We start from the raw sequence: 25,772 nt of genomic DNA, 5'->3' as shown, positions 1-25,772 counted from the left end.
GTACAATCGCAGTGCCAGAGAAATTGTGTAGACTTGATAAATAATATGCAGTGCCGGTGTGTACTTATGTTTTTCCAATACCTAAAGAGGTTTACTAAAATTTTTCATAAGGAATGGGATAGACCAGGTGTGCCGTTCTCTTCCCCTCCTATTTTTTAGAAGAATGTTTTCTAATAGTTGCCACCACACGGGACTTATGGCAGACAGTTCCTAAGGTGGAGAGAAGAGTTTCTACTCTAGCTAAGCGTACCACTACCTCTGGCGAGGACTGTTGTGCTTTTTTAGATCCAATGGATAAAAAATGTTTATTCGACAAGGTTTTATCCTGCAGCCCCTTGCACGCATTGCTCCTGTCACTGCTGCTGCGGCGTTCTGGTTTGAGTCTCTTGATGAGGCTTTACAGGCTCCATTGGATGAATATATTTGACAAGCTTAGAGCACTTAAGCTAGCCAATTCCTTTGTTTTCTGATGCCTTTGTTCCTTTGACTAGACTAACGGCTAGAATTCTGTTTTTTACTATACTGGCGCGCAGAGCGCTATGGCTTATATCATGGTCAGCTGTCGTGACTTTAATAAATAAGCTACTTAACTTCCCTTCAAGGGGCAGACCCTATTCAGGCCTAGTTTGAAGGAGATTATTACTTATATCACTGGAGGAAAAGATCATGCCCTTCCTCAGGACAGGTCCAAATCAAGGGACAAAAAAGGCCTAATTTTCGTGCCTTTCGAAAATTCAAGGCAGGTGTGGCATCAACTTCCTCTAAGGCAAAATAAGAGGGAACTTTTGCTCAGTCCAAGGCGGTCTGGAGACAACCGGACCTGGAACAAAGATAAGCAGGTCAAGGAGCCTGCTGCTGCCTCTAAAACAGCATGAGGAACGGACCCCTATCTGGTAACGGATCCTATAGGGGGCAGACTTCATTCTTCGCCCAGGCGTGGGCAAGAGATGCCCAGGATCCCTGGGCATTGGAAATTATACCCCAGAGATATCTTCTGGATTTCAAAGCTTTCCCCCCCAAAAAAGGGGAGTTTTTGCCTTTCACATTTATCTGCAAACCAGATAAAGAAAGAGACATTCTTGCATTGTGTACGTGACCCATTCAGTTCCAATAGAGGAACAGGGACACAGTTTTCCTCAAATCGGTTTGTGGTTCCCAAGGAAAGGAAACCTTCAGACCTATTTTGGATCTAAAAGATCTTAAAACAAATTCTTTAGAATTCTATCATTTAAGATGGAAACTATTCGTACCATCTTAACTATGATCCAGGAGAGTCAATAGAGGACTACAATGGATTTGAAGGATGCTTATCCTCACATTACGATGCATAAAGATCACCATCGGTTTTTCAGGTTTGCCTTTCTAGACAGGCATTACCAGTTTGTAGCTCTTTCCTTTGGGTTAACTACAGCCCCTAGAATCTTTATGGAGGTTCTGGGGTCACTTTGGCGGTCCTTAGGCCGCGGGGCATAGAAGTGGCCCCTTATTTAGACGACATCCTGATACAGGCGTCAAACATCCAAGTTGCCAAGTCTCATACGGACGTAGTACTGGCATTTCTGAGATCGCATGGGTGGAAAGTGAACAAGGAAAGAGTTCTCTATCCCCAATATCAAGGGTTTCCCTCCTAGGGATTCTGATAGATTTTGTAGAAATTAAAATTTACCTGACGGAGTCCAGGTTGTCAAAGTTTCTAAATTTCTGCCGTGTTCTTCATTCCATCTGCGCCCTTTGGTGGCTCAGTACATGAATGTAATCGGTTAATGGTAGCGGCAAGGGACATAGTACCGTTTGCACGCCTACATTTCAGACCACTGCAACTATGCATGCTCAGCCAGAGGAACGGGGATTACACAGATTTGTTCTCCTGTTAAATCCGGACCAAGAAACCAGAGATTCTCTTCTCTGGTGACTATCTCGGGTCCATCTGTCCAAGGGTATGACCTTCCGCAGGTCAGATGGGACAATTGTTACAACAGATGCCAGCCTTTTAGGTTGGGATACAGTCTGGAACTCCCTGAAGGCTCAGGGATAGTGGACTCAGAAGGAGACCCTCCTTCTAATGAATATTCTGGAACTGGGAGCGATATTCCATGCTCTTCAGACTTGGCCTCAGTTAGCAACTCTGAGGTACATTATATTTCAGTCGGACAATATCACGACTGTGGCTTACATCAACCATCAAGGGGGAACAGAAGTTCCCTAGCAATGTTAGAAGTCTTAAAATAATTCACTGGACAGAGACTCACTCTTGTCTAAAAGCTATCCCTATCCCAGGTGTTGAGAACTGGGAGGCAGATTTTCTAAGTCGTCAGACTTTTCATCCGGGGGAGTGGGAATTCCCTCCGGAGGGGTTTGCACAAGATCAAGCAGGAGAGTGCTTTGGTGCTTTTGACCGCGCCTGGTATGCAGATCTGGTGGACATGTCATCCTTTCCACCACGGTCTCTGCTTCTGAGACAGGACCCTCTACCTCAGGGTCTTTTCAACCATCTAAATATAACTAATCTGAGATGGACTGCCTGGAGACAGAACGCTTGATGTTATCAAAGCATGGCTTCTCCGAGTCAGTAATTGATACCTTAATACAGGCATAAAAGCCTGTCTCTAGGAAAATTTAACATAAGATATGGTGTAAATATCTTATTGTTATGAATCCAAGGGTTACTCATGGAGTAAAGTCTGGATTCCCAGGATATTATCTTTTCTCCAAGATGATTTTGAGAAAAGGGTTGTCAGCTAGTTCTTTAAAAGGACAGATTTCTACTCTGTCTATTCTTTTGCACAAGCGTCTGGCAGGTATTCTAGACGTTCAGGCATTTGGTCAGGCTTTGGTTAGAACCAAGCCTGTGGTTAAAAATGTTGCTCTGCCATGGAGCTTAAAGCTGGTTCTTAAGGTTCTTCAAGGAGTTCCATTTGAACCTTTTCATTCCATAGATATCAAACTTCTATCTTGGAAAGTTCCTTTTTGGTAGCTATTTCCTCGGCTCATAGAGTCTCCGAGTTATCTGCGTTGCAATGTGATTCTCCTTATCTGGTTCTCCGTACGGATAAGGTAGTCCTGTGTACCAACCTGGGTTTTTACCTAAGGTGGTATCTAACAAGAATATCACTCAAGAGATTGTTGTTCCATTCTTGTATCCTAATCCTTCTTCAAAGAAGGAACGTCTATTACACAATTTGGACGTGGTTCGTGTTTTAAAGTTTTACTTACAAGCTACTACAGATTTTCATCAAACATTCACCTTGTTTGTTGTCTATTCTGGACAGAGGAGAGGTCAAAGGACTTCAGCAACCTCTCTGTCTTTTTGGTTTAAAAAGCATAATTCATTTAGCTTTATGAGACTGCTGGACAGCAGCCTCCTGAAGGGATTACAGCTCATTCTACTAGAGCTGTGGTTTTCACTTGGGCCTTTTTTAAATGTGGCTTCTGTTGAACAGATTACAAGACGGAGTCTTGGTCTGCGTTTCATACTTTTTCAAATTTAACAAATTTGATACCTTGCTTCTTCGGAGGCTATTTTTGGGAGAAAGGGTTTTTTACAGGCAGTGGTAACTTCCGTTTAAGTACCTGCCTTGTCCCATCCCATCATCCGTGTACTTTAGCTTTGGTATTGGTATCCCATAAGTAATGGATGATCCGTGGACTGGATACACTTAACAAGAGAAAACATAATTTATGCTTACCTGATAAATTTATTTCTCTTGTAGTGTATCCAGTCCACAGCCCGCCCTGTCACTTTAAGGCAGGTAATTTTTCCATTAAACTACAGTCACCACTGCACCCTATGGTTTTCCTTTCTCTGCATGTTTTCGGTCGAATGACTGGTAATGGCAGTTAGGGGAGGAGCTATATAGCAGCTTTGCTGTGGGTGGACTCTTGCAACTTCCTGTTGGGAAGGAGAATATATCCCATAAGTAATGGATGATCCGTGGACTGGATACACTACAAGAGAAATAAATTTATCAGGTAAGCATAAATTATGTTATCTCTCTGTCCTTATGCAGACAGAATGCAGAGTCTTGGGTATCTCTCTGTCCTCATCAGACAGAATGCAGAGTCTCAGGTATCTCTCTGTCCTTATGCAGACAGAATGCAGAGTCTCAGATATCTCTCTGTCCTTATGCAGACAGAATGCAGAGTCTCAGGTATCTCACTGTCCTTTTGCAGACAGAATGCTGAGTCTCAGGTATCTCTCTGTCCTTATGCAGACAGAATGCAGAGTTTACGGTATCTCTCTGTCCTTATGCAGACCGAATGCAGAGTCTCAGGTATCTCTCTGGCCTTATGCAGACAGAATGCAGAGTTTACGGTATCTCTCTGTCCTTATGCAGACCGAATGCAGAGTCTCAGGTATCTCTCTGTCATTATGCAGACAGAATGCAGAGTCTCAGGTATCTCTCTGTCCTTATGCAGACAGAATGCAGAGTCTCAGGTATCTCTCTGTCCTTATGCAGACAGAATGCAGAGTCTCAGGTATCTCTTTGTCCTTATGCAGACAGAATGCAGAGTCTCAGGTATCTCTCTGTCCTCATCAGACAGAATGCAGAGTCTCAGGTATCTCTCTGTCCTTATGCAGACAGAATGCAGAGTCTCAGGTATCTCTCTGTCCTTATGCAGACAGAATGCTGAGTCTCGGGTATCTCTCTGTCCTTATGCAGACCGAATGCAGAGTCTCAGGTATCTCACTGTCCTTATGCAGACAGAATGCAGAGTCTCAGGTATCTCTCTGTCCTTATGCAGACAGAATGCTGAGTCTCGGGTATCTCTCTGTCCTTATGCAGACCGAATGCAGAGTCTCGGGTATCTCACTGTCCTTATGCAGACAGAATGCTGAGTCTCGGGTATCTCTCTGTCCTTATGCAGACAGAATGCTGAGTCTCGGGTATCTCTCTGTCCTTATGCAGACCGAATGCAGAGTCTCGGGTATCTCACTGTCCTTTTGCAGACAGAATGCAGAGTCTCAGGTATCTCTCTGTCCTTATGCAGACCGAATGCAGAGTCTCAGGTATCTCTTTGTCCTTATGCAGACAGAATGCAGAGTCTCAGGTATCTCTTTGTCCTTATGCAGACAGAATGCAGAGTCTCAGGTATCTCTCTGTCCTCATCAGACAGAATGCAGAGTCTCAGGTATCTCACTGTCCTTATGCAGACAGAATGCAGAGTCTCGGGTATCTCTCTGTCCTTATGCAGACAGAATGCAGAGTTTACGGTATCTCTCTGTCCAGATAGGTTATATCAAAGAAGTTAATAGATAAAACCGGCTTACCCATATCACTTAATTAGCTGGCTCTGTACTAGACAAATGTGCATTAGTTCAATGATTTCCAGAAATTGACGATAATACTCTCCTTCCATGTTTTTGATATTTGGCAACTAAAATCACACTCTAAAGGGAAGAATTAGTAAAAAAAAAAATCTTTATTTAGAGATCTATTATAAACATAATTACTATACTAACTGACCATGTACGAAATCCATATGACATATTTTGTGCTTAACCATGCGCCTTATTAAAGATCACCTTTATCAAGACATATTTGTTGTTAAATTTAAAAGGAGTCAGAAATTCTAAGTAGTTGGATGTTATGTTAAATCTCATTATGCCCACAGGCAGGAGATACAGGAGACCAAACAGATGTTACTGGACATGAGGAGCAATGTGCACCCTCCGTACTTCCAGTCTGATATAGGCAAAGCTTTCCTCCAGACACAGGTAAGTCAAGAACATGTACCTACAGCACAACCCTTCTGTAACATATGAATTATCTGGAGTTTGTTTATGAAGTGCCGGGAGATGACAATCTGATATAGCTCTCAATGCTTTAATAAAGTATGTAACTGTATCACAAATACATCTCTCCAAAATCCAAGCAATTATCAAAAAGAGGTCAAGCTAAGAACACAGCACCAGGATAACAAGTCAGAATACTACAGAGAGGTCATTTTCCGCTTACACAATAGCAGTTATAGCCAGAAAGAAACTAATAGCAATTAGTGTCCTCAGTAAATGGCAGTTGGTAATGACCAACAAGACATTAGATTTGGTAACGGTTAGCAGGACACCACAGTGGGTAATAACGAATACAGTAACCATTATAACCAACAAGATACCAGTAGCATTGACCAGCATTTCAGTGCTGGATGTAATGAGGAACTTTTAGTTAGTCAGATGTGTTTGTGGTTAATGGCTAGCAGGATACAATAGTGGGTAATGGTCGGCATGGCCAATGACCAATAGTGTACAATCAGCAGAACACAATATGCAAATGATAGCCAGCAGGACACGGGGGCTGTGATGACAAGCAGGACACACTATGAAGGTAATGACCAGCAGGACACACTATAAAGGTAATGACCAGCAGGGCACAGTATGACAGTAATTACCAGCAGGGCACAGTATGACAGTAATTATCAGCAGGACACAGTATGACAGTAATTACCAGCAGGACACACTATAAAGGTAATGACCAGCAGGGCACAGTATGACAGTAATTACCAGCAGGACACAGTATGACAGTAATTACCAGCAGGGCACAGTATGACAGTAATTATCGGCAGGGCACAGTATGACAGTAATTATCAGCAGGACACAGTATGACAGTAATTACCAGCAGGACACAGTATGACAGTAATTATCGGCAGGGCACAGTATGACAATAATTATCAGCAGGACACAGTATGACAGTAATTATCGGCAGGGCACAGTATGACAGTAATTATCAGCAGGACACAGTATGACAGTAATTACCAGCAGGACACAGTATGACAGTAATTATCGGCAGGGCACAGTATGACAGTAATTATCAGTAGGACACAGTATGACAGTAATTATCAGCAGGACACAGTATGACAGTAATTATCGGCAGGGCACAGTATGACAGTAATTATCAGCAGGACACAGTATGACAGTAATTATCGGCAGGGCACAGTATGACAGTAATTATCAGCAGGACACAGTATGACAGTAATTACCAGCAGGACACAGTATGACAGTAGTTACCAGCAGGGCACAGTATAAAGGTAATGACCAGCAGCACACAGTTTGATGGTAATGACCAGCAGGACACAGTATGAAGGTAATGACCAGCAGGACACAGTATGACAGTAATTACCAGCTGGGCACAGTTTCATGGTAATGACCAGCAGGACACAGTATTAAGATAATGACCAGCAGGACACAGTATTAAGATAATGACCAGCAGGACACAGTATTAAGATAATGACCAGCGGGACACAGTATGAAGGTAATGACCAACGGGACACAGTATGAAGGTAATGACCAGCAGGACACAATATTAAGGTAATGACCAGCAGGACACAGTATGAAGGTAATAGCCAGAAGGACACTGTGTGCAGGTAATGGCCATTAGGAGATGGCTGTGGGTAATGGCTATCAGGGTACAGATGTGAATAATGGTGTTTAAGACACAGTAGTGGGTAATGACCAGTGGGGCAAAGATGTGAGTAAAGGCTAACATTGCACAGCAGTGAATAATGGTTTATAAGACACAGTAGTTGGGAATGGCTAGCAGGACACCACAGTGAATAATGGTTTATAAGACACAGTAGTTGGGAATGGCTAGCAGGACACCACAGTGAATAATGGTTTATAAGACACAGTAGTTGGGAATGGCTAGCAGGACACCACAGTGAATAATGGTTTATAAGACACAGTAGTTGGGAATGGCTAGCAGGACACAGCAGGGAATAATGGCTTATAAGACACAGTAGTTGGTAATGGCTAGCAGGACACAGCAGGGAATAATAGTTTATAAGACACAGTAGTTGGTAATGGCTAGCAGGGCACAGCAGGTAATAATAGTTTATAAGACACAGTAGTTGGTAATGGCTAGCAGGACACAGCAGGGAATAATAGTTTATAAGACACAGTAGTTGGTAATGGCTAGCAGGGCACAGCAGTGAATAATGGTTTATAAGACACAGTAGTTGGTAATGGCTAGCAGGGCACAGCAGTGAATAACAGTTTATAAGACACAGTAGTTGGTAATGGCTAGCAGGGCACAGCAGTGAATAATGGTTTATACGACACAGTAGTTGGTAATGGCTAGCAGGGCACAGCAGTGAATAATGGTTTATAAGACACAGTAGTTGGTAATGGCTAGCAGGGCACAGCAGTGAATAATGGTTTATAAGACACAGTAGTTGGTAATGGCTAGCAGGGCACAGCAGTGAATAGTGGTTTATAAGACACAGTAGTTGGTAATGGCTAGCAGGGCACAGCAGTGAATAACAGTTTATAAGACACAGTAGTTGGTAATGGCTAGCAGGGCACAGCAGTGAATAATGGTTTATAAGACAAAGTAGTTGGTAAAGGCTAGCAGGGCACAGCAGGTAATAATGGTTTATAAGACACAGTAGTTGGTAATGGCTAGCAGGGCACAGCAGTGAATAACAGTTTATAAGACACAGTAGTTGGTAATGGCTAGCAGGGCACAGCAGTGAATAATGGTTTATACGACACAGTAGTTGGTAATGGCTAGCAGGGCACAGCAGTGAATAATGGTTTATAAGACACAGTAGTTGGTAATGGCTAGCAGGGCACAGCAGTGAATAATGGTTTATAAGACACAGTAGTTGGTAATGGCTAGCAGGGCACAGCAGTGAATAGTGGTTTATAAGACACAGTAGTTGGTAATGGCTAGCAGGGCACAGCAGTGAATAACAGTTTATAAGACACAGTAGTTGGTAATGGCTAGCAGGGCACAGCAGTGAATAATGGTTTATAAGACAAAGTAGTTGGTAAAGGCTAGCAGGACACAGCAGGGAATAATGGTTTATAAGACACAGTAGTTGGTAATGGCTAGCAGGGCACAGCAGGTAATAAGGGATTATAAGACACAGTAGTTGGTAATGGCTAGCAGGGAATAATGGTTTATAAGACACAGTAGTTAGTAATGGCTAGCAGGGCACAGCAGTGAATAATAGTTTATGACACAGTAGTTGTTAATGGCTAGCAGGGAATAATAGTGTACAAGACACAGCAGTGGGTAATGACTAGCAGGGCACAGCAGTGAATAATGGTGTACAAGACACAGTGGGGGCTACTTATCAAGCCGTCTACTTTTCTGGCTTCGCCGGCCCAATACGTCCGCCTAAGCTCGCCTACCTTCGCCGCCGCGGACCTTGAATACGTTCGCCTAAGTTATCAAATAAAGCTGTCAAAAAGCCGCGGGGCGATGAGCAGCGGACTGTGACAGTTATCACTCATCCGATCTCGCTGCCCTTCGGCTTTTTCCCAGCTTTATTGCTAGCCTGTCACTAAGCACTCACACTAAACTACACTGTTCTACCCCCTATACCGGCGCCCCCGGAGGCCCCCGCAACTAAATAAAGTTACTAACCCCTAAACCGCCGCTCCTAGACCCCGCCGCAAGTCTTATAAATGTATTAACCCCTAAACCGCCGCTCCCGGACACCGCTGCCACCTACATTATACCTAGTAACCCCTATCCTGCCCCCCTATACCGTCGCCCTCTATTATAAAATTATTAACCCCTATCCTGCTGATCCCGCACCTCTCCGCAACTAAATAAAATAGTTTAACCCCTAAACCGCCGCTCCATGAACCCGCCGCAACCTATAATAAATTTATTAACCCCTATCCTGCCCCCCACTACGCCGCCGCCACTGTAATAAAATGATTAACCCCTAAGCCTAAGTCTAAACCCTAACCCTAACGCCCCCCTAACTTAAATATTAATTAAATAAATCTAAATAAATTAACTCTTATTAACTAAATGAATCCTATTTAAAACTAAATACTTACCTTTTAAAATAAACCCTAATATAGCTACAATATAAATAATAATTATATTCTAGCTATCTTAGGATTTATTTTTATTTTACAGGTACCTTTCAATTTATTTTAACCATGTACAATAACTATTAAATAGTTATTAACTATTTAATAGCTTACCTAGCTAAAATAAAGAGAAATGTACCTGTGAAATAAATCCTAACCTAAGTTACAATTACACCTAACACTACACTATACTTTAATAAATTATTCCTATTTAAAAATAAATACTTACCTGTAAAATAAACCCTAAGATAGCTACAATGTAATTAATAATTATATTATAGCTATCTTAGGATTTATATTATTTTACAGGTAACTTTGTATTTATTTTAGCTAGTTAGAATAGTTATTAAATAGTTATTAACTATTTAATACTACCTAGCTAAAAGAAATACAAAATTACCTGTAAAATAAATCCTAACTTAAGTTACAATTAAACCTAATACTACACTATCATTAAATTAACTAAATAAACTACCTACAAAGAACTACAATGAAATACAATTACATAAACTAACTAAAGTACAAAAAATAAAAAAAGCTAAGTTACAAAAAAAAAAAAATTAAGTTACAAACATGTTAAAAATATTACAACAATTTTAAGCTACATACACCTAATCTAAGCCCCCTAATAAAATAACAAACCCCCCCAAAATAAAAAAAAATCCCTACCCTATTCTAAATTACATAAATTTCAAAGCTCTATTTACTTACCACAAGCCCTTAAAAGGGCCATTTGTGGGGGCATGCCCCAAAAAGTTCAGCTCTTTTGCCTGTAAAATAAAATTACAACCCCCCCCCCCAACATTAAAACCCACCACCCACATACCCCTAATCTAACCCAAACCCCCTTACAAAAACCTAACACTAATCCCCTGAAGATCATCCTAACCTTGAGTCGTCTCACTCAAGCCGAGCCACCGATGGAACTGAAGAGGACATCCGGAGCGGAAGAAGTTAATCCTCCAAGCGGCGCTGAAGAAATCTTCCATCCGATGAAGTCATCATCCAGGCGGCGCTGAAGAAGTCTTCGATCCGGCCGATGTCATCTTCAAAGAGGCGCTGAAGAGGTCTTCTATCCGGGCGAAGTCATCTTCCAAGCCGGGTCTTCAATCTTCCTTCCGCCGACGCGGAACCACCTTCTTCACCGACGGACTACGACGAATGACGGCTCCTTTAAGGGACGTCATCCAAGATGGCGTCCCCTCAATTCCGATTGGCTGATAGGATCTATCAGCCAATCGGAATTAAGGTAGGAAAATCTGATTGGCTGATGGAATCAGCCAATCAGATGAGCTCGCATTCTATTGGCTGTTCCGATCAGCCAATAGAATGCGAGCTCAATCTGATTGGCTGATTGGATCAGCCAATCGGATTGAACTTGAATCTGATTGGCTGATTCCATCAGCCAATCAGATTTTCCTACCTAATTCCGATTGGCTGATAGAATCCTATCAGCCCAATCGGAATTGAGGGGACGCCATCTTGGATGACGTCCCTTAAAGGAGCCGTCATTCATCGTAGTCCATCGGTGAAGAAGGTGGTTCCGCGTCGGCGGAAGGAAGATTCAAGACCCGGCTTGGAAGATGACTTCGCGCCGGATAGAAGACCTCTTCAGCGCCTCTTTGAAGATGACATCGGCCGGATCGAAGACTTCTTCAGCGCCGCCTGGATGATGACTTCATCGGATGGAAGATTTCTTCAGCGCCGCTTGGAGGATTAACTTCTTCCGCTCCGGATGTCCTCTTCAGTTCCATCGGTGGCTCGGCTGAGTGAAGACGACTCAAGGTAGGATTGATCTTCAAGGGATTAGTGTTAGGTTTTTGTAAGGGGGGTTTGGGTTAGATTAGGGGTATGTGGGTGGTGGGTTTTAATGTTGGGGGGGGGTTGTATTTTTATTTTACAGGCAAAAGAGCTGAACTTTTTGGGGCATGCCCCCACAAATGGCCCTTTTAAGGGCTGGTAAGGTAAAAGAGCTTTGAAATTTATGTAATTTAGAATAGGGTAGGATTTTTTTTATTTTTGGGGGGGTTTGTTATTTTATTAGGGGGCTTAGATTAGGTGTAAGTAGCTTAAAATTGTTGTAATATTTTTTAACATGTTTGTAACTTAATTTTTTTTTTTTGTAACTTAGCTTTTTTTATTTTTTGTACTTTAGTTAGTTTATGTAATTGTATTTCATTGTAGTTCTTTGTAGGTAGTTTATTTAGTTAATTTAATGATAGTGGAGTATTAGGTTTAATTGTAACTTAAGTTAGGATATATTTTACAGGTAATTTTGTATTTCTTTTAGCTAGGTAGTTATTAAATAGTTAATAACTATTTAATAACTATTCTAACTAGCTAAAAATAAATACAAAGTTACCTGTAAAATAAATATAATCCTAAGATAGCTAGAATATAATTATTAATTACATTGTAGCTATCTTAGGGTTTATTTTACAGGTAAGTATTTATTTTTAAATAGGAATAATTTATTAAAGTATAGTGGTATTGGTTAGGTGTAATTGTAACTTAGGTTAGGATTTATTTCACAGGTACATTTCTCTTTATTTTAGCTAGGTAAGCTATTAAATAGTTAATAACTATTTAATAGTTATTGTACATGGTTAAAATAAATTGAAAGGTACCTGTAAAATAAAAATAAATCTAAGATAGCTACAATATAATTATTATTTATATTGTAGCTATATTAGGGTTTATTTTAAAGGTAAGTATTTAGTTTTAAATAGGATTCATTTAGTTAATAAGAGTTAATTTATTTATATTTATTTAATTAATATTTAAGTTAGGGGGCGTTAGGGTTAGGGTTAGGTTTAGGGGTTAATCATTTTATTACAGTGGCGGCGGCGTAGTGGGGGGCAGGATAGGGTTAATAAATTTATTATAGGTGGGCGACGGTGTAGGGGGGGCAGATTAGGGGTTAATAAATGTATTATAGGTGGCGACGGTGTAGGGGGGGCAGGATAGGGGTTAATACATTAATATAGGTTGCGGCGGGTTCAGGGAGCGGCGGGGTTTAGGGGGTTAATACATTTATTATAGTTGCGGTGGGCTCCGGGAGCGGCGGTTTAGGGGTTAATATGTATAGAGTAGCTTGCGGTGGGCCTCCGGGAGCGGCGGTTTTAGGGGGTAATAACTTTATTTAGTTGCGGCGGTGTAGGGGGGGTCAGATTAGTGGTGTTTAGACTCGGGGTACATGTTAGGGTGTTAGGTGTAGACAGCTCCCATAGAAATCAATGGGATGTCTGTCAGCAGCGAACTTGTACTTTCGCTATGGTCAGACTCCCATTGATTCCTATGGATCCGCCGCCTCCAGGCTGGCGCTTTGAAAACCAGGTACGCTGGGCCGTAAAAGTGCAGAGCGTACCTGCTAGTTTTTTGATAGCTAGCAAAAGTAGTGAGAATGTGCCGCACTTGTGTGCGGAACATCTGGATGTGACGTAAGAATCGATCTGTGTCGGACTGAGGTCCGGCGGATCGAAGCTGACGTCACAAAATTCTACTTTTGCCAGTCTCGAGCCTTTGATAACTAAGGCGTATCAGCCTCACCACAAATACGCTGCGGAATACGCAGCGTATTTGAGGTTGACGGCTTGATAACTACCCCCCCAGTATGTGTGCGCTGGTATTACAAGTAAGCCGCAATGAGAACGTGACCTTATGTTCACATTGCTGGGAAGCATTGCACTCATGAGAGCGCACTTCTATAGGCTCCAATGGAAGCCTCGTTCTCATGCCGTGAGACATGACAGAGAACCTAGTGCAGCGAAGGGGGTAAGTCGCACAGCGATGGCAGAAAATTGTAAATGTGTATATGAATATGTACATATATATTTATGTGTATATACACCACATTACTGTATATTAGCATTTACATATATATATATATATTATGTGTATATACACCACATTACTGTATATTAGCATTTACATATATATATTTATGTGTATATACACCACATTACTGTATATTAGCATTTACATATATATATATATATTATGTGTATATACACCACATTACTGTATATTAGCATTTACATATATATATTTATGTGTATATACACCACATTACTGTATATTAGCATTTAAATATATATATATTATGTGTATATACACCACATTACTGTATATTAGCATTTACATATATATATATTATGTGTATATACACCACATTACTGTATATTAGCATTTACATATATATATTTATGTGTATATACACCACATTACTGTATATTAGCATTTACATATATATATATATTATGTGTATATACACCACATTACTGTATATTAGCATTTACATATATATATATTATGTGTATATACACCACATTACTGTATATTAGCATTTACATATATATATTTATGTGTATATACACCACATTACTGTATATTAGCATTTACATATATATATATTATGTGTATATACCACCACATTACTGTTATATTAGCATTTACATATATATATTTATGGTATATACACCATCATTACTGTATATTAGCATTTACATATATATTTATGTGTATATACACCACATTACTGTATTTTAGGCATTTTACATATATATTTATGTGTATATACACCACATTACTGTATATTAGCATTTACATATATATTTATGTGTATATACACCACATTACTGTATATTAGCATTTACATATATATTTATGTGTATATACACCACATTACTGTATATTAGCATTTACATATATATTTATGTGTATATACACCACATTACTGTATATTAGCATTTACATATATATATATTATGTGTATATACACCACATTACTGTATATTAGCATTTACATATATATTTATTGTGTATATACACCACATTACTGTATATTAGCATTTACATATATATATATTATGTGTATTACACCACATTACTGTATATTAGCATTTACATATATATTTATGTGTATATACACCACATTACTATATATTAGCATTTACATATATATATATATATATATATATTTACAGGGAACACACAGTTTGCCTAGACTGCAATGTAAATGCACTTTTTCATGCCATTTTTCCCCCTAAATTTTCTAACACCCTACAGCCGCCAACTTTAGCCCCCAAAACTGCTAAGTGCAGTTATTATGGCCATCTCTGCACTGCTTGAAGCTTGACAGTTTGTGGTGTATCTGCACATTATTCTAGGGAATTCATATCAAACAAAATAAATAACTTTACAGAATGTGTTACATGAAGAAACCACAAAGAGCAGAAGGTTATTGCAGTATTACCATGAAATGTCTGACATTAACTAATCTTTATCTATGGACAAGAGCCACCACATGCCTCTCAATGAATGGGGAGATTGTATATGCATGAGGGCATAAGATCTCCGCTCTTCAGCCATTATGTGTACCTAGATAAGACTCTCTAGAATTACTCCTGTGTTATAAGGCTTAGAGGCTCCATTCCTCCATACCAATGACCATCAACCCAACCTTTTGCATTTATTGCAAGCCCCCTTTTCTTTTACAAAGATATGACTCCACGGATTTCATCCTTACTTGTGGGATATTAACCTCCTGCTAACAGGAAGTGGCAAAGAGCACCACAGCAGAGCTGTATATATAGCTCATCCCTTCCCCTCCACCTCCAGTCATTCTCTTTGCCTGTGTTATACTAGGAAGACATGGTAAAGTGAGGTGTTAGTTTTAGTTTCTTCAATCAAGAAGTTTTTTATTTTAAATGGTACCGGTGAGTACTATTTTCCTCAGGGGGATATGGATGAAGATTTCTGCCCTGAGGTTGATGATCTTAGCATTTGTAACTAAGATCCACGCAGGTTCCCACAAGACTTCTGAAGGTAATACAAGAGACATCTTCAGTGTGGAGACCGGTTTCATGCTACAAGCAGCATTAAGGTATGTGCAGCCTTTTTTTCTGAGGAGACTTGGTGTATCAGAACTGGCTGCATTATTCCCTGTATGGGAAATGGGGTAAGCAGTAAATCCTAATTTATAAGAGAGGTATTACTGGAGTCCTAAATTTTATTTATCTTTGCTTGACTTTATTGGGGCAATGTGACCATGGGAGACAATGAAAAAACGATTTATACGGTTCTTATTTTTGGCATTTTAAACTTGTTTGTTTATGGTTTGAGGGGTTGTATACTGTGTGTACATTAACTTTGGTACATTAACTCTGATGCGGTTGTGTTTGGGGCCTACTCCGGCATTTGACCTTAAAGGCGGGGCTTATTTTCACGCGCTCAGATGCGCACTTCCTTCAGGCTAAGCAGCAGCAAGTGGTTCCTGGACTGTGTAGCTGGTCTGAAGGGTTGGAAACTTGTTTCGAAGTACCCTGGGTGCAGGTAGGTTGCCACAGCAGAGCTGTGGCGAGGTGCAGAGGGTATTTTTCTTCTTCTTTTGACTAGTTGTTGTATTTAAGTACTTTAAAGCCTTATTTCTGCCCTTGCTTCAGGTGCCCTTTCTTTATTCCGCTTTCTTTTAAAAACCACAACCATTCTAGAAACCTTGCCCGTTTGCTTAGGTTTGCGCTACCCCTAAACAGACACCATCGCCTCCAATAAATTTCTGTATGTCTCCATGTTTGGGGGGCCACTGAACTTCAATCAACCTCTTTATTCCATCTATCTGTTCCCAATCTGCCAGAGAGAAATAGGGCAACATTCACCATTTTTCCTTGCCCCTGGCGCATGCTTTCTGAATAACTCCCATCTAAACCTTGAAGCGCGTCTGCAACTACATTCTTATACCCTGGTATATGCCTTGCTTTAAAGCAGATGTTATACTGTAGGCATTTTAATACAAAGTGTCTTAAATACTTAATCACCAGGGACCGAAGAGGCAGATAAATTGTTCAGTGCGTCCACTACCCCTTGGTTATCCGACCTACATAAATATGCTTTTGTTTTGCTAACACTGGGCCCCACAATACTACGGCATCCACTATGGAAATAGCTCCAATAATGCTAGATTGTTTACCCAACCTTCCTTCTTCCATACCTCTGGCCACCCGCCTGCGCACCACCTGCCCTGCAGATAGGCTCCAAAACCTGCACTACCTGCTGCGTCCGTAATACAGTTCGATTTCATCTGCTGACACCCTCGAGGGCCATATTCTAATTCCATTAAAGTCCCTAAAAAATGAGTACCATACCTTCAAGTTCTTCCTTCATTCCCCCTGACAACCGAACCATATGCTCTGGGATTTTTACTCCCAGCTGTCCCTAGTTCCATTCTCCTTTTGAATATTCTACTGACCGGGATTACCCTGCATGCAAAATTGAGTAGCCCTAATAGTTTCTGCATTTCTCTAAGTCGTAACCTTTCAGCATCTCCCTTATCATCTGCCTTCCTTTTATCTGCTGGCAATTCGCATTTGTTCTCTTTCCGTGTCAATTACTATTCCCAGAAAAATTAGTCTGCTCGTGGGGCCCTCTGATTTCTCCTTTGCCACCGGTAACTCCTAGCTCTTCTAGCATGCGCAACTAGCGATTCTTTTAACTCTGCACACCGCTGCGGTACCCCGCTTGGCCTACTACCATAAAATCATCTAAGTAGTGTATAATGTCGTCTGACCCTGTTTTTTTTTACTCAACAGCCAATGTAAAAATCTGCTAAACCTTTCGAAAATGGCGCATGATACCGCGCAGCCCATGGGCAAACATTTATTCACGTAATATTGACCCTTGAATTTGCAACCCATGACTTTAAAACTTCCCGGGTTCAATAGAGGAACCTAAACGCTGACTCAATGTCTACCTTTGCCAACATTGCCCCCCTTTCCCCGCTTGCCTGACCACTGTTAAGCTGTGTCGAAAGTTTGGTATTGCACAGATGAGTCTAATCTATCTATGGCATTGTTCAGACAGATCATCCTAAACTTTCCTGCTTCTTTTTTGGGCACTATACCTAATGGGGGATATTATTAGTTCCTTAATTGGTATTTCATCAACGGACCCGCCATCCTCCCCAACTATTTATTTTCTAAATTTTTCTTGCAATACCGCTGGGTATTCCATAGCTGATTTCAAATTCCTATGTTTCACCGCTCCCTCAACCTCTGTCCTTACCGGAATTACAAACCCTTCTTCTAAACCTTTTGAGCATTACCTTGTCCTCCTCCCTCTCGTACGTTTTCTAATTCCTTTATCAGCCTATCTACCTTCAATGGGGTTCTGGACATTCCCCATAGGCTCCTCATTACTTTTGTTCCCTTGGCCACGAAAAAACATTTTGCTATTGCCCCCACTATTGTTCCTCCTACAGTCTGCGCCCGGATCATGCCCCCACAATATCTACATACGTGCTTAAATTTTACATCCTTTCCCCTGTCGCATCTCTTTTAGTCGTTGTATGCCCAACACCTCCCTTCCCTCGCTTCTAGCGGGCCTACCTTGCATTATTGGTCTCTTGCGCCTGCGTTTCTGTGGGGTTTCACTAATCTTGTCCACATATCGAGTATCTTTATCCTCCGTATGCTGTGTAACTTTCCGCGATAAAATGTATGTATCTCAGCATTCCTTTAACCTTATCTGGGTTCTCTGACTAAAAAACATTCTGCATATATATGGAATCCCTTTTACCCACTCTGGGAATGATTGCTTAATATTTCTAGTTTTAACCATCGTCAGTACTAGATTTTAATGCTATTGCCTCCCTTGTACTGTCGAATACATCAACGTATTTCCCTTTTCGCGCTCTTACTATTATTTTTGCTTAGATGTGTAGTTGAGCTGCATTAATTTTGTTCCAAGATACTTCATCGTCTGCATTGAATTCCCCTTCGCTATATTCTCCCCCTTTTTTCTGCATCTCTATCCCCCTTCCTCCCTTTGTTTTGCATAAATTTTTCTTAACAAACTTTAAGATCCTCCTATTACCCTCATCCCTGGACCTTATCATCCTCTGAGTCCCCATTCTGATGAACTATCTGATCCATCACTCTTATAATACATGATTCTACTACCTTGTTTCTGCTGTTTGCCGCCTTCTCCTTCACCATTCTTTTCCCCTCGGCTCGTACCCGGTGTCTGCTCGTCTCTGCCAGCTCTTTCATTCCCTTGCTCCTTCAGAAACCTTTGGTTCCATTGCCTTCTGTAAAATCAACAATTCTTTCATTATTCCTCTGCCACAAATTACATTTTCATTTCTCCCTTTACCCATTGTTACCGCCTTCTGACTTTTTAACAACTTCTCCTTGTCCTTTTCCCCTCCCCTTTCGCCTCCTCTTTGCCTCTCTTGCCGCACGTATGAATACCCTTCTGTGTCTCTAATTATATTGTGCCTGTCTCCTACTGCTTCCATTACCCTGACTCTCTTCATTGCCCTTGCATCGCCCTTTCTCCTATCCTGTATCTCTATGTAGTTTCTTCCCCGAACGCATATCATCCCCCTACTCGTTCCCCAATCTTCTTTGCTGTCCTCCCTGTATTTCCCATTTACCAGATATATTCCCCTTGCAGTCCTGTGTATCCCCGGCTGCCTGGGCCCGATCCGCCAGGATCGCAGCTTCTCTCTCTTCTCCCCTGTGCTTCCTTGCCCGGGTTTCATGTCCGTTCCCTCGCTATCCTCCTCTGACAACCTTGATTGCTTCCTCCCCATCACTTTTTTCGCTGTCGCTCCCCGCTATCACCTGCCTAACCTGTGCTGTAGTCGCTGCTCGGTTGCTATGGCCTGCCCTGTCTGTTTGGTCCATGCTGCGTATCCAAGATGGCCGCCGAGAACTTGCGTCTTTACGCGATGGCCACTGCCCCCAGGCCCCGCCCACCTCTATCTACGGTCCCTGCGCGTTGCTGCCCTGCCTACCAATATGGCCGCGCCCTGTAAACATACCGTATTGCGCACGCTGGGCCTGATCACTATGTTGCCCCTTTCGCTCTGCCTCACCGTGGACCTGCCGCCCGCCTCTTGTCTGAATATCGCTGGAACCCCTGTGCTATCATCCGACGTGTCGGAAAACAATGCAACCTCGCTCCCATATCCACTTATTGTGGCCTGCTTACCTGGGAAGCCCGTTGCCTCCGACTGTACATCTGCCACACTTACCACTGGGGGCCCGACCCCCTCCTGTTGAGCCCGACTGCTGTCCTTCCAGTCATGCCCGGTACCCTCCATTCACTTCCTCTGCTGTCCTGTCTGTTCTTCTTTTTTCTTTTCTTTCTCCAATCTTTTTAGCTTCCTTTGAGGCCTGTATCGCCCTGGTCTTCCATATGGTATTCGTCTCCATTCAGAATTTCTTTGGGATCTTCCTATTTCTCACCGACATCGTCTTCACAAAGTGCGTCCAACCTGAAATAGAAAAATATTATTATGAGCTCCACTTCCTGTTCACATTCTCATATACCCCCTTCTCCTACGACCTCCCCCCTCCCTGCCTTATCGCTCCTTAGTCCAATTCTAATGTCCCTGCCTATCTGCTTATCTTTTGCACTCCTTCCTAACTAACCTATTGTCCCTTGCCCCAGGAGGCCCCAGCCTTAATTACGCTCCAGTCTGATTCCTTCCTTCTGCTTTTGTAAGTGTCCTATCAGCCTTTTCAGCAACACTTTGTTGTTGGTTTCATTTAGAGTTCACATTCTACAAAAAGACAGCTGAGCAAATGCTTTTTACTATTTACCAAAAGGTCATTTGTATAACACGTTGCATTTGTTACGCACCATTTATCAGACCGATATTAATGTAATAAAACAATAAAGCATCATATAAAATGTTCAGTGCATTGAGGGCAAACACAAAACAAACTTTGTTGAGCAGACAAACAAGTTTATAAGTGAGTTCTCCATTCCCCAATAATATTTTTTGCTTTTCATCTTTATGTTACCCCGGTATTCGCAGCAGGATTTCCTTCAAACACATCAGTGTAATAAATCTCCCTTTTTTTTATCAGCTCACCTTTGACCACCATAATGCTGCATTATTGCAGGGAATCCGCTCAATATAGAGCACCTTTTCAGGGTTTTTATAGCGATCAGATTTTTCATTAAGTGCTGCTGAATTTTATGGCTCTTACTGGATTTGGTGCCGATTTTAACTGCAGGTTAAAGAGATCTTCTGACCCACATGTAGCATCTGTTTGTAAAGAAAACTTGCTCCTTTGCATGGAATATAAAATGTTGATCAGAATGTATTTTTCACAATTATTTATGTTTCTTTTTATAATTGATTTTTATAGCAATACACAATTTTACAAATCTATTATTTGTGTTTTTAATGGGGTTTTTTTGTTTCTGAAATGCATCAGAAGCTTAAATCACAGTGGCTGTTTTACCTGCATGATGTACGCTACATGAGATAATGTAATATAGAGCGTATTGTATCTGTGTCATTTGCATTGTCCATATTAAATATCTCATTCCGTATGTGCTGCACATGATTTCTGAAGGAGACGACAACATGCCAAGCACTGGTGGCCAACAGAATGTTCCATTGCTGAGCACCTGTAAAAGATTAGAATATATTGGTTTCCTATAGATATCATTTAAAAGGCAATGGGGCTTATCAAGCTCCGATTGGAGCTTGAGGGCCCGTGTTTACATTTTTCCTTGGATCTAAATGATATTCTGTGTTCTGCCATTTGATCTGATTTTGGTGGAGATAGCTAGGCTGATTACTCGGCTATCTGCCATAATCTGCTTACATTTTTCCTTGGGATCTAAATGGTATTCTGTGTTCTTGCCATTGATCTGATTTTGGTGAGATAGGCTAGGCTGATTACTCGGCTATCTGCCATATCTGCTTACATTTTCCTTGGGATCTAAATGGTATTCTGTGTTCTGCCATTTGATCTGATTTTGGTGAGATAGCTAGGCTGATTACCAGCTATCTGCCATATCTGCTTACATTTTTCCTTGGGATTCTAAATGGTATTCTGTGTTCTGCCATTTGATCTGATTTTGGTGAGGTAGCTAGACTGATTACTTCGGCTATCTGCATATCTGCTTACATTTTTCCTTGGGATCTAAATGGTATTCTGTGGTTCTGCCATTTGATCTGATTTTGGGTGAGATAGCTAGGCTGATTACTCGCTATCTGCCATATCTGCTTACATTTTTCCTTGGGATCTAAATGATATTCTGTGTTTCTGCCATTTGATCTGATTTTGGTGAGATAGCTAGACTGATTACTCGGCTATCTAGCCATATCTGCTTACATTTTTCCTTGGGATCTAATGATATTCTGTGTTCTGCCATTTGATCTGATTTTGGTGAGATAGCTAGGCTGATTACTCGGGTATCTCCATATTCTGCTTACATTTTTCCTTGGGATCTAAATGGTATTCTGTGTTCTGCCATTTGATCTGATTTTGGTGAGATAGCTAGGCTGATTACTCGGCTATCTGCCATATCTGCTTACATTTTTCCTTGGGATCTAAATGATATTCTGTGTTCTGCCATTTGATCTGATTTTGGTGAGATAGCTAGGCTGATTACTCGGCTATCTGCCATATCTGCTTACATTTTTGGGTCACAGGTTTTTTTAAATTCTTTTGCAACCAACTCGGTCTTTCCTCCATCTGACACTGATAACTTGACTGTAGTCATACTGAGTAATAATAGTTACTTAATTATTCACCAATCGTCAGTTAATTGGGCTGTATGCTCCTCTTTGTAAAAAAAAAGTGCTATATGAATAATACAATGATCAATAACCATTTTCACGAACTTATGTTTTTTTAATTAAAGGATAATAAACCGATTTTTTTTCTTTCATGATTCTGATAGAGTAGCAATTTTAAGCAACTTTCTAATTTACTCCTATTATTTTTTCTCTGTTCTCTTGCTAATCTTATTGAAAAGCAGGAATGTAAAGGCTTAGGAGCCAGCCCATTTTAGGTTCAGCACCCTGGATAGAACTTGCTTATTGGTGGCTACATTTATACACAATCACACACACATACACATATATACAACCACACACACAAATTTCCCTCATATATATATAAATATATATAGATATATATATATATATATATATATAATATATATATATATATATACAACACACACATAAATGCATAATTATACACACAGATATACATGTACATGAATATATGCACACACATACATACAATATACACAATCGCACACACACACACATATACACAATCATACACAAAGACACAAGTGTACAAAAATACATGAATGCACATACATACACAGATATACATGTACACAAAGCACAAATATATACTCACACACACATATACACAATCACACACACACAGATATACATGTACACAAAAAAACACAAATATATACTCACACACACATATACACAATCACACACACACATATACACAATCACACACACACATATACACAATCACACACACACATGTACACAAATAGATGCATACACAAATTTACAATCATATAAACTCACACACACACACATTTTTACACAAATACACACACACACACATATATATATATATATATATATATATATATATATATACACACAGACAAAAGTGTACACAAATACACATATACAGAGTATTACACACATATATATATATATATATATATATATATATATATATATATATATATATATATATATATATATATATATATATATTTATATATACAATCATACACACAGACACAAATGTATAACTATACATGTGTGTATATATATATATATATATATATATATATATACACAGACACAAATGTATACAAATACATACACATATAAACAATTACACACATAACACACATATATACACAATCATACACACAGATATACTTGTACACAAATATATGCTCACACACACATATATACACAATCACGCACATACATACACATATACACAATCATACACAAAGACACAAGTGTATACAAATACATAAACAATTACACACATATATACACAATCATATACACAAATATACATGTACACAATCACATGCACACACACATACACAATCATACACACAGACACAAGTGTATACAAATAAATAAACAATTACACACATATATACACAGATCTATATGTACACAAATACATGCACACACATACACATATACACAATCATACACACAGACACAAGTGTATACAAATACATAAACAATTACACACATATATACACAGATATACATGTACACGAATACATGCACACAGACACACAATCATACAAATACAAATGCACACACACACACACACAACCATACATACACATATACACAATCATACAAACACACACACACACACATACATACACATATACACAATCATACAAACACACACACATACATACACATATACACAATCATACAAACACACACACATACATACACATATACACAATCATACAAACACACACACATACATAAACATATGCACAATCATACAAACACAAATGCACACACACACTCATACATACACATATACACAATCATACAAATACACACACATACATACACATAAACACAATCATACAAACACAAATGCACACACACACACAACCATACATACACATATACACAATCATACAAACACACACACACACACATACATACACATATACACAATCATACAAACACACACACATACATACACATATACACAATCATACAAACACACACACATACATACACATATACACAATCATACAAACACACACACATACATAAACATATGCACAATCATACAAACACAAATGCACACACACACTCATACATACACATATACACAATCATACAAACACAAATGCACACACACACACACACTCATACATACACATATACACAATCATACAAACACAAATGCACACACACACACTCATACATACACATATACACAAATCATACAAACACAAATGTACACAAACACTCACACACTGATATACTTTTAAATAACGTGTGTATATGTGACAAATAAAAAGTGAACAATAAACACTGTTAATCCCTTAATTAAAAATTCTTATAATAGGGCAAGCAATCTCAGATCTACATTTAGATTTGTAAAACATTCCAATGTAGTCTTCAAAATAGTATCCTCAAAAGAAAAGACACAGTGCATAGGGTAACTGCACAAATAATGGCATCTTCAGTGGTTTATTTGTCTCAACTTTACAGGTTTCCAATCACATGTTCACCTCATTGTCAGCTAGATTACGAGTTTTGCGTTATGAGTGAAAAAGCATCGCTATGCTTCATAACGCTGCTTTTTCCCTAACTCTGCTCTTACAAGTCTTGTAGGTATAGGTGTACCGCACACCTTTTTGGCCGTCACGCAACGTCAGTAAAGCCCTTCAAAAAAGTTATTTTTCAATGGGACTCCCATAGCGCCGGAATTACGAGTTTGCCTGGGAGGCCAAAAAGTGAGCGGTACACTCTAAAACCACAAGATCCGTATCGCCATCTAAAGTCAGTAGTTATGAGTGTTATGTTACAAAGCTGTAGCATAAAACTAATGTTTAAACTGTCACAAAGTACACTAACACCCATAAACTACCTATTAACCCCTAAATTGAGGCCCTCCCGCATCGCACACACTAAAATAAATTTCTTAACCCCTAATCTGCCACTCCGGACATCGCGACCACTTAAAAAATATATTAACCCCTATTCTGCTGCTCCCCGACATTGTCGCCACTATAACAAACCTATTAACCCCTAAACTACCGCCCTCCCACATCGCAAACACTATTTAAATATTATTAACCCCTAATATGCTGTCCGCCCACACCGCCACTATAATAAACCTGTTAACCACTAAACCGCAAGCCCCCCACAACGAAATATACTAAATTAAACTATTAACCCCTAAACCTCTGGCCTCCTACATCACTACATAAATATATTACCCCTAAACCTAACCCTAACGTAACCTTAAGCCTAAGTCTAACCCTAACACCACCTAACTTAAATATAATTAAAATAAATCTAAATAAAACCTACAATTATTACCTAAATAATTCCTATTTAAAACTAAATAAATACTTATGTGTA

General features: G+C 39.9%; 1 protein-coding gene across 1 annotated transcript in view; it reads left to right on the top strand.

Annotated features, from left to right (window-relative positions):
- SPAG17 (sperm associated antigen 17) overlaps positions 1 to 25,772 on the top strand; it is a 783,114-nt gene that overhangs the window by 654,517 nt on the left and 102,825 nt on the right. The window contains exon 39 of the mRNA XM_053705129.1: positions 5,614 to 5,716. Within this exon, the coding sequence (XP_053561104.1) occupies positions 5,614 to 5,716 (103 nt within the window). The remainder of the gene's footprint in view (positions 1 to 5,613; positions 5,717 to 25,772) is intronic.

This window comes from Bombina bombina, chromosome 3 (genome assembly GCF_027579735.1).
Source record: "Bombina bombina isolate aBomBom1 chromosome 3, aBomBom1.pri, whole genome shotgun sequence".
NCBI classification, from domain to species: Eukaryota; Metazoa; Chordata; class Amphibia; order Anura; family Bombinatoridae; genus Bombina; species Bombina bombina.
Note: the sequence above shows the minus strand (reverse complement) of the source record. Positions and strands in the feature narration are given on the sequence as shown.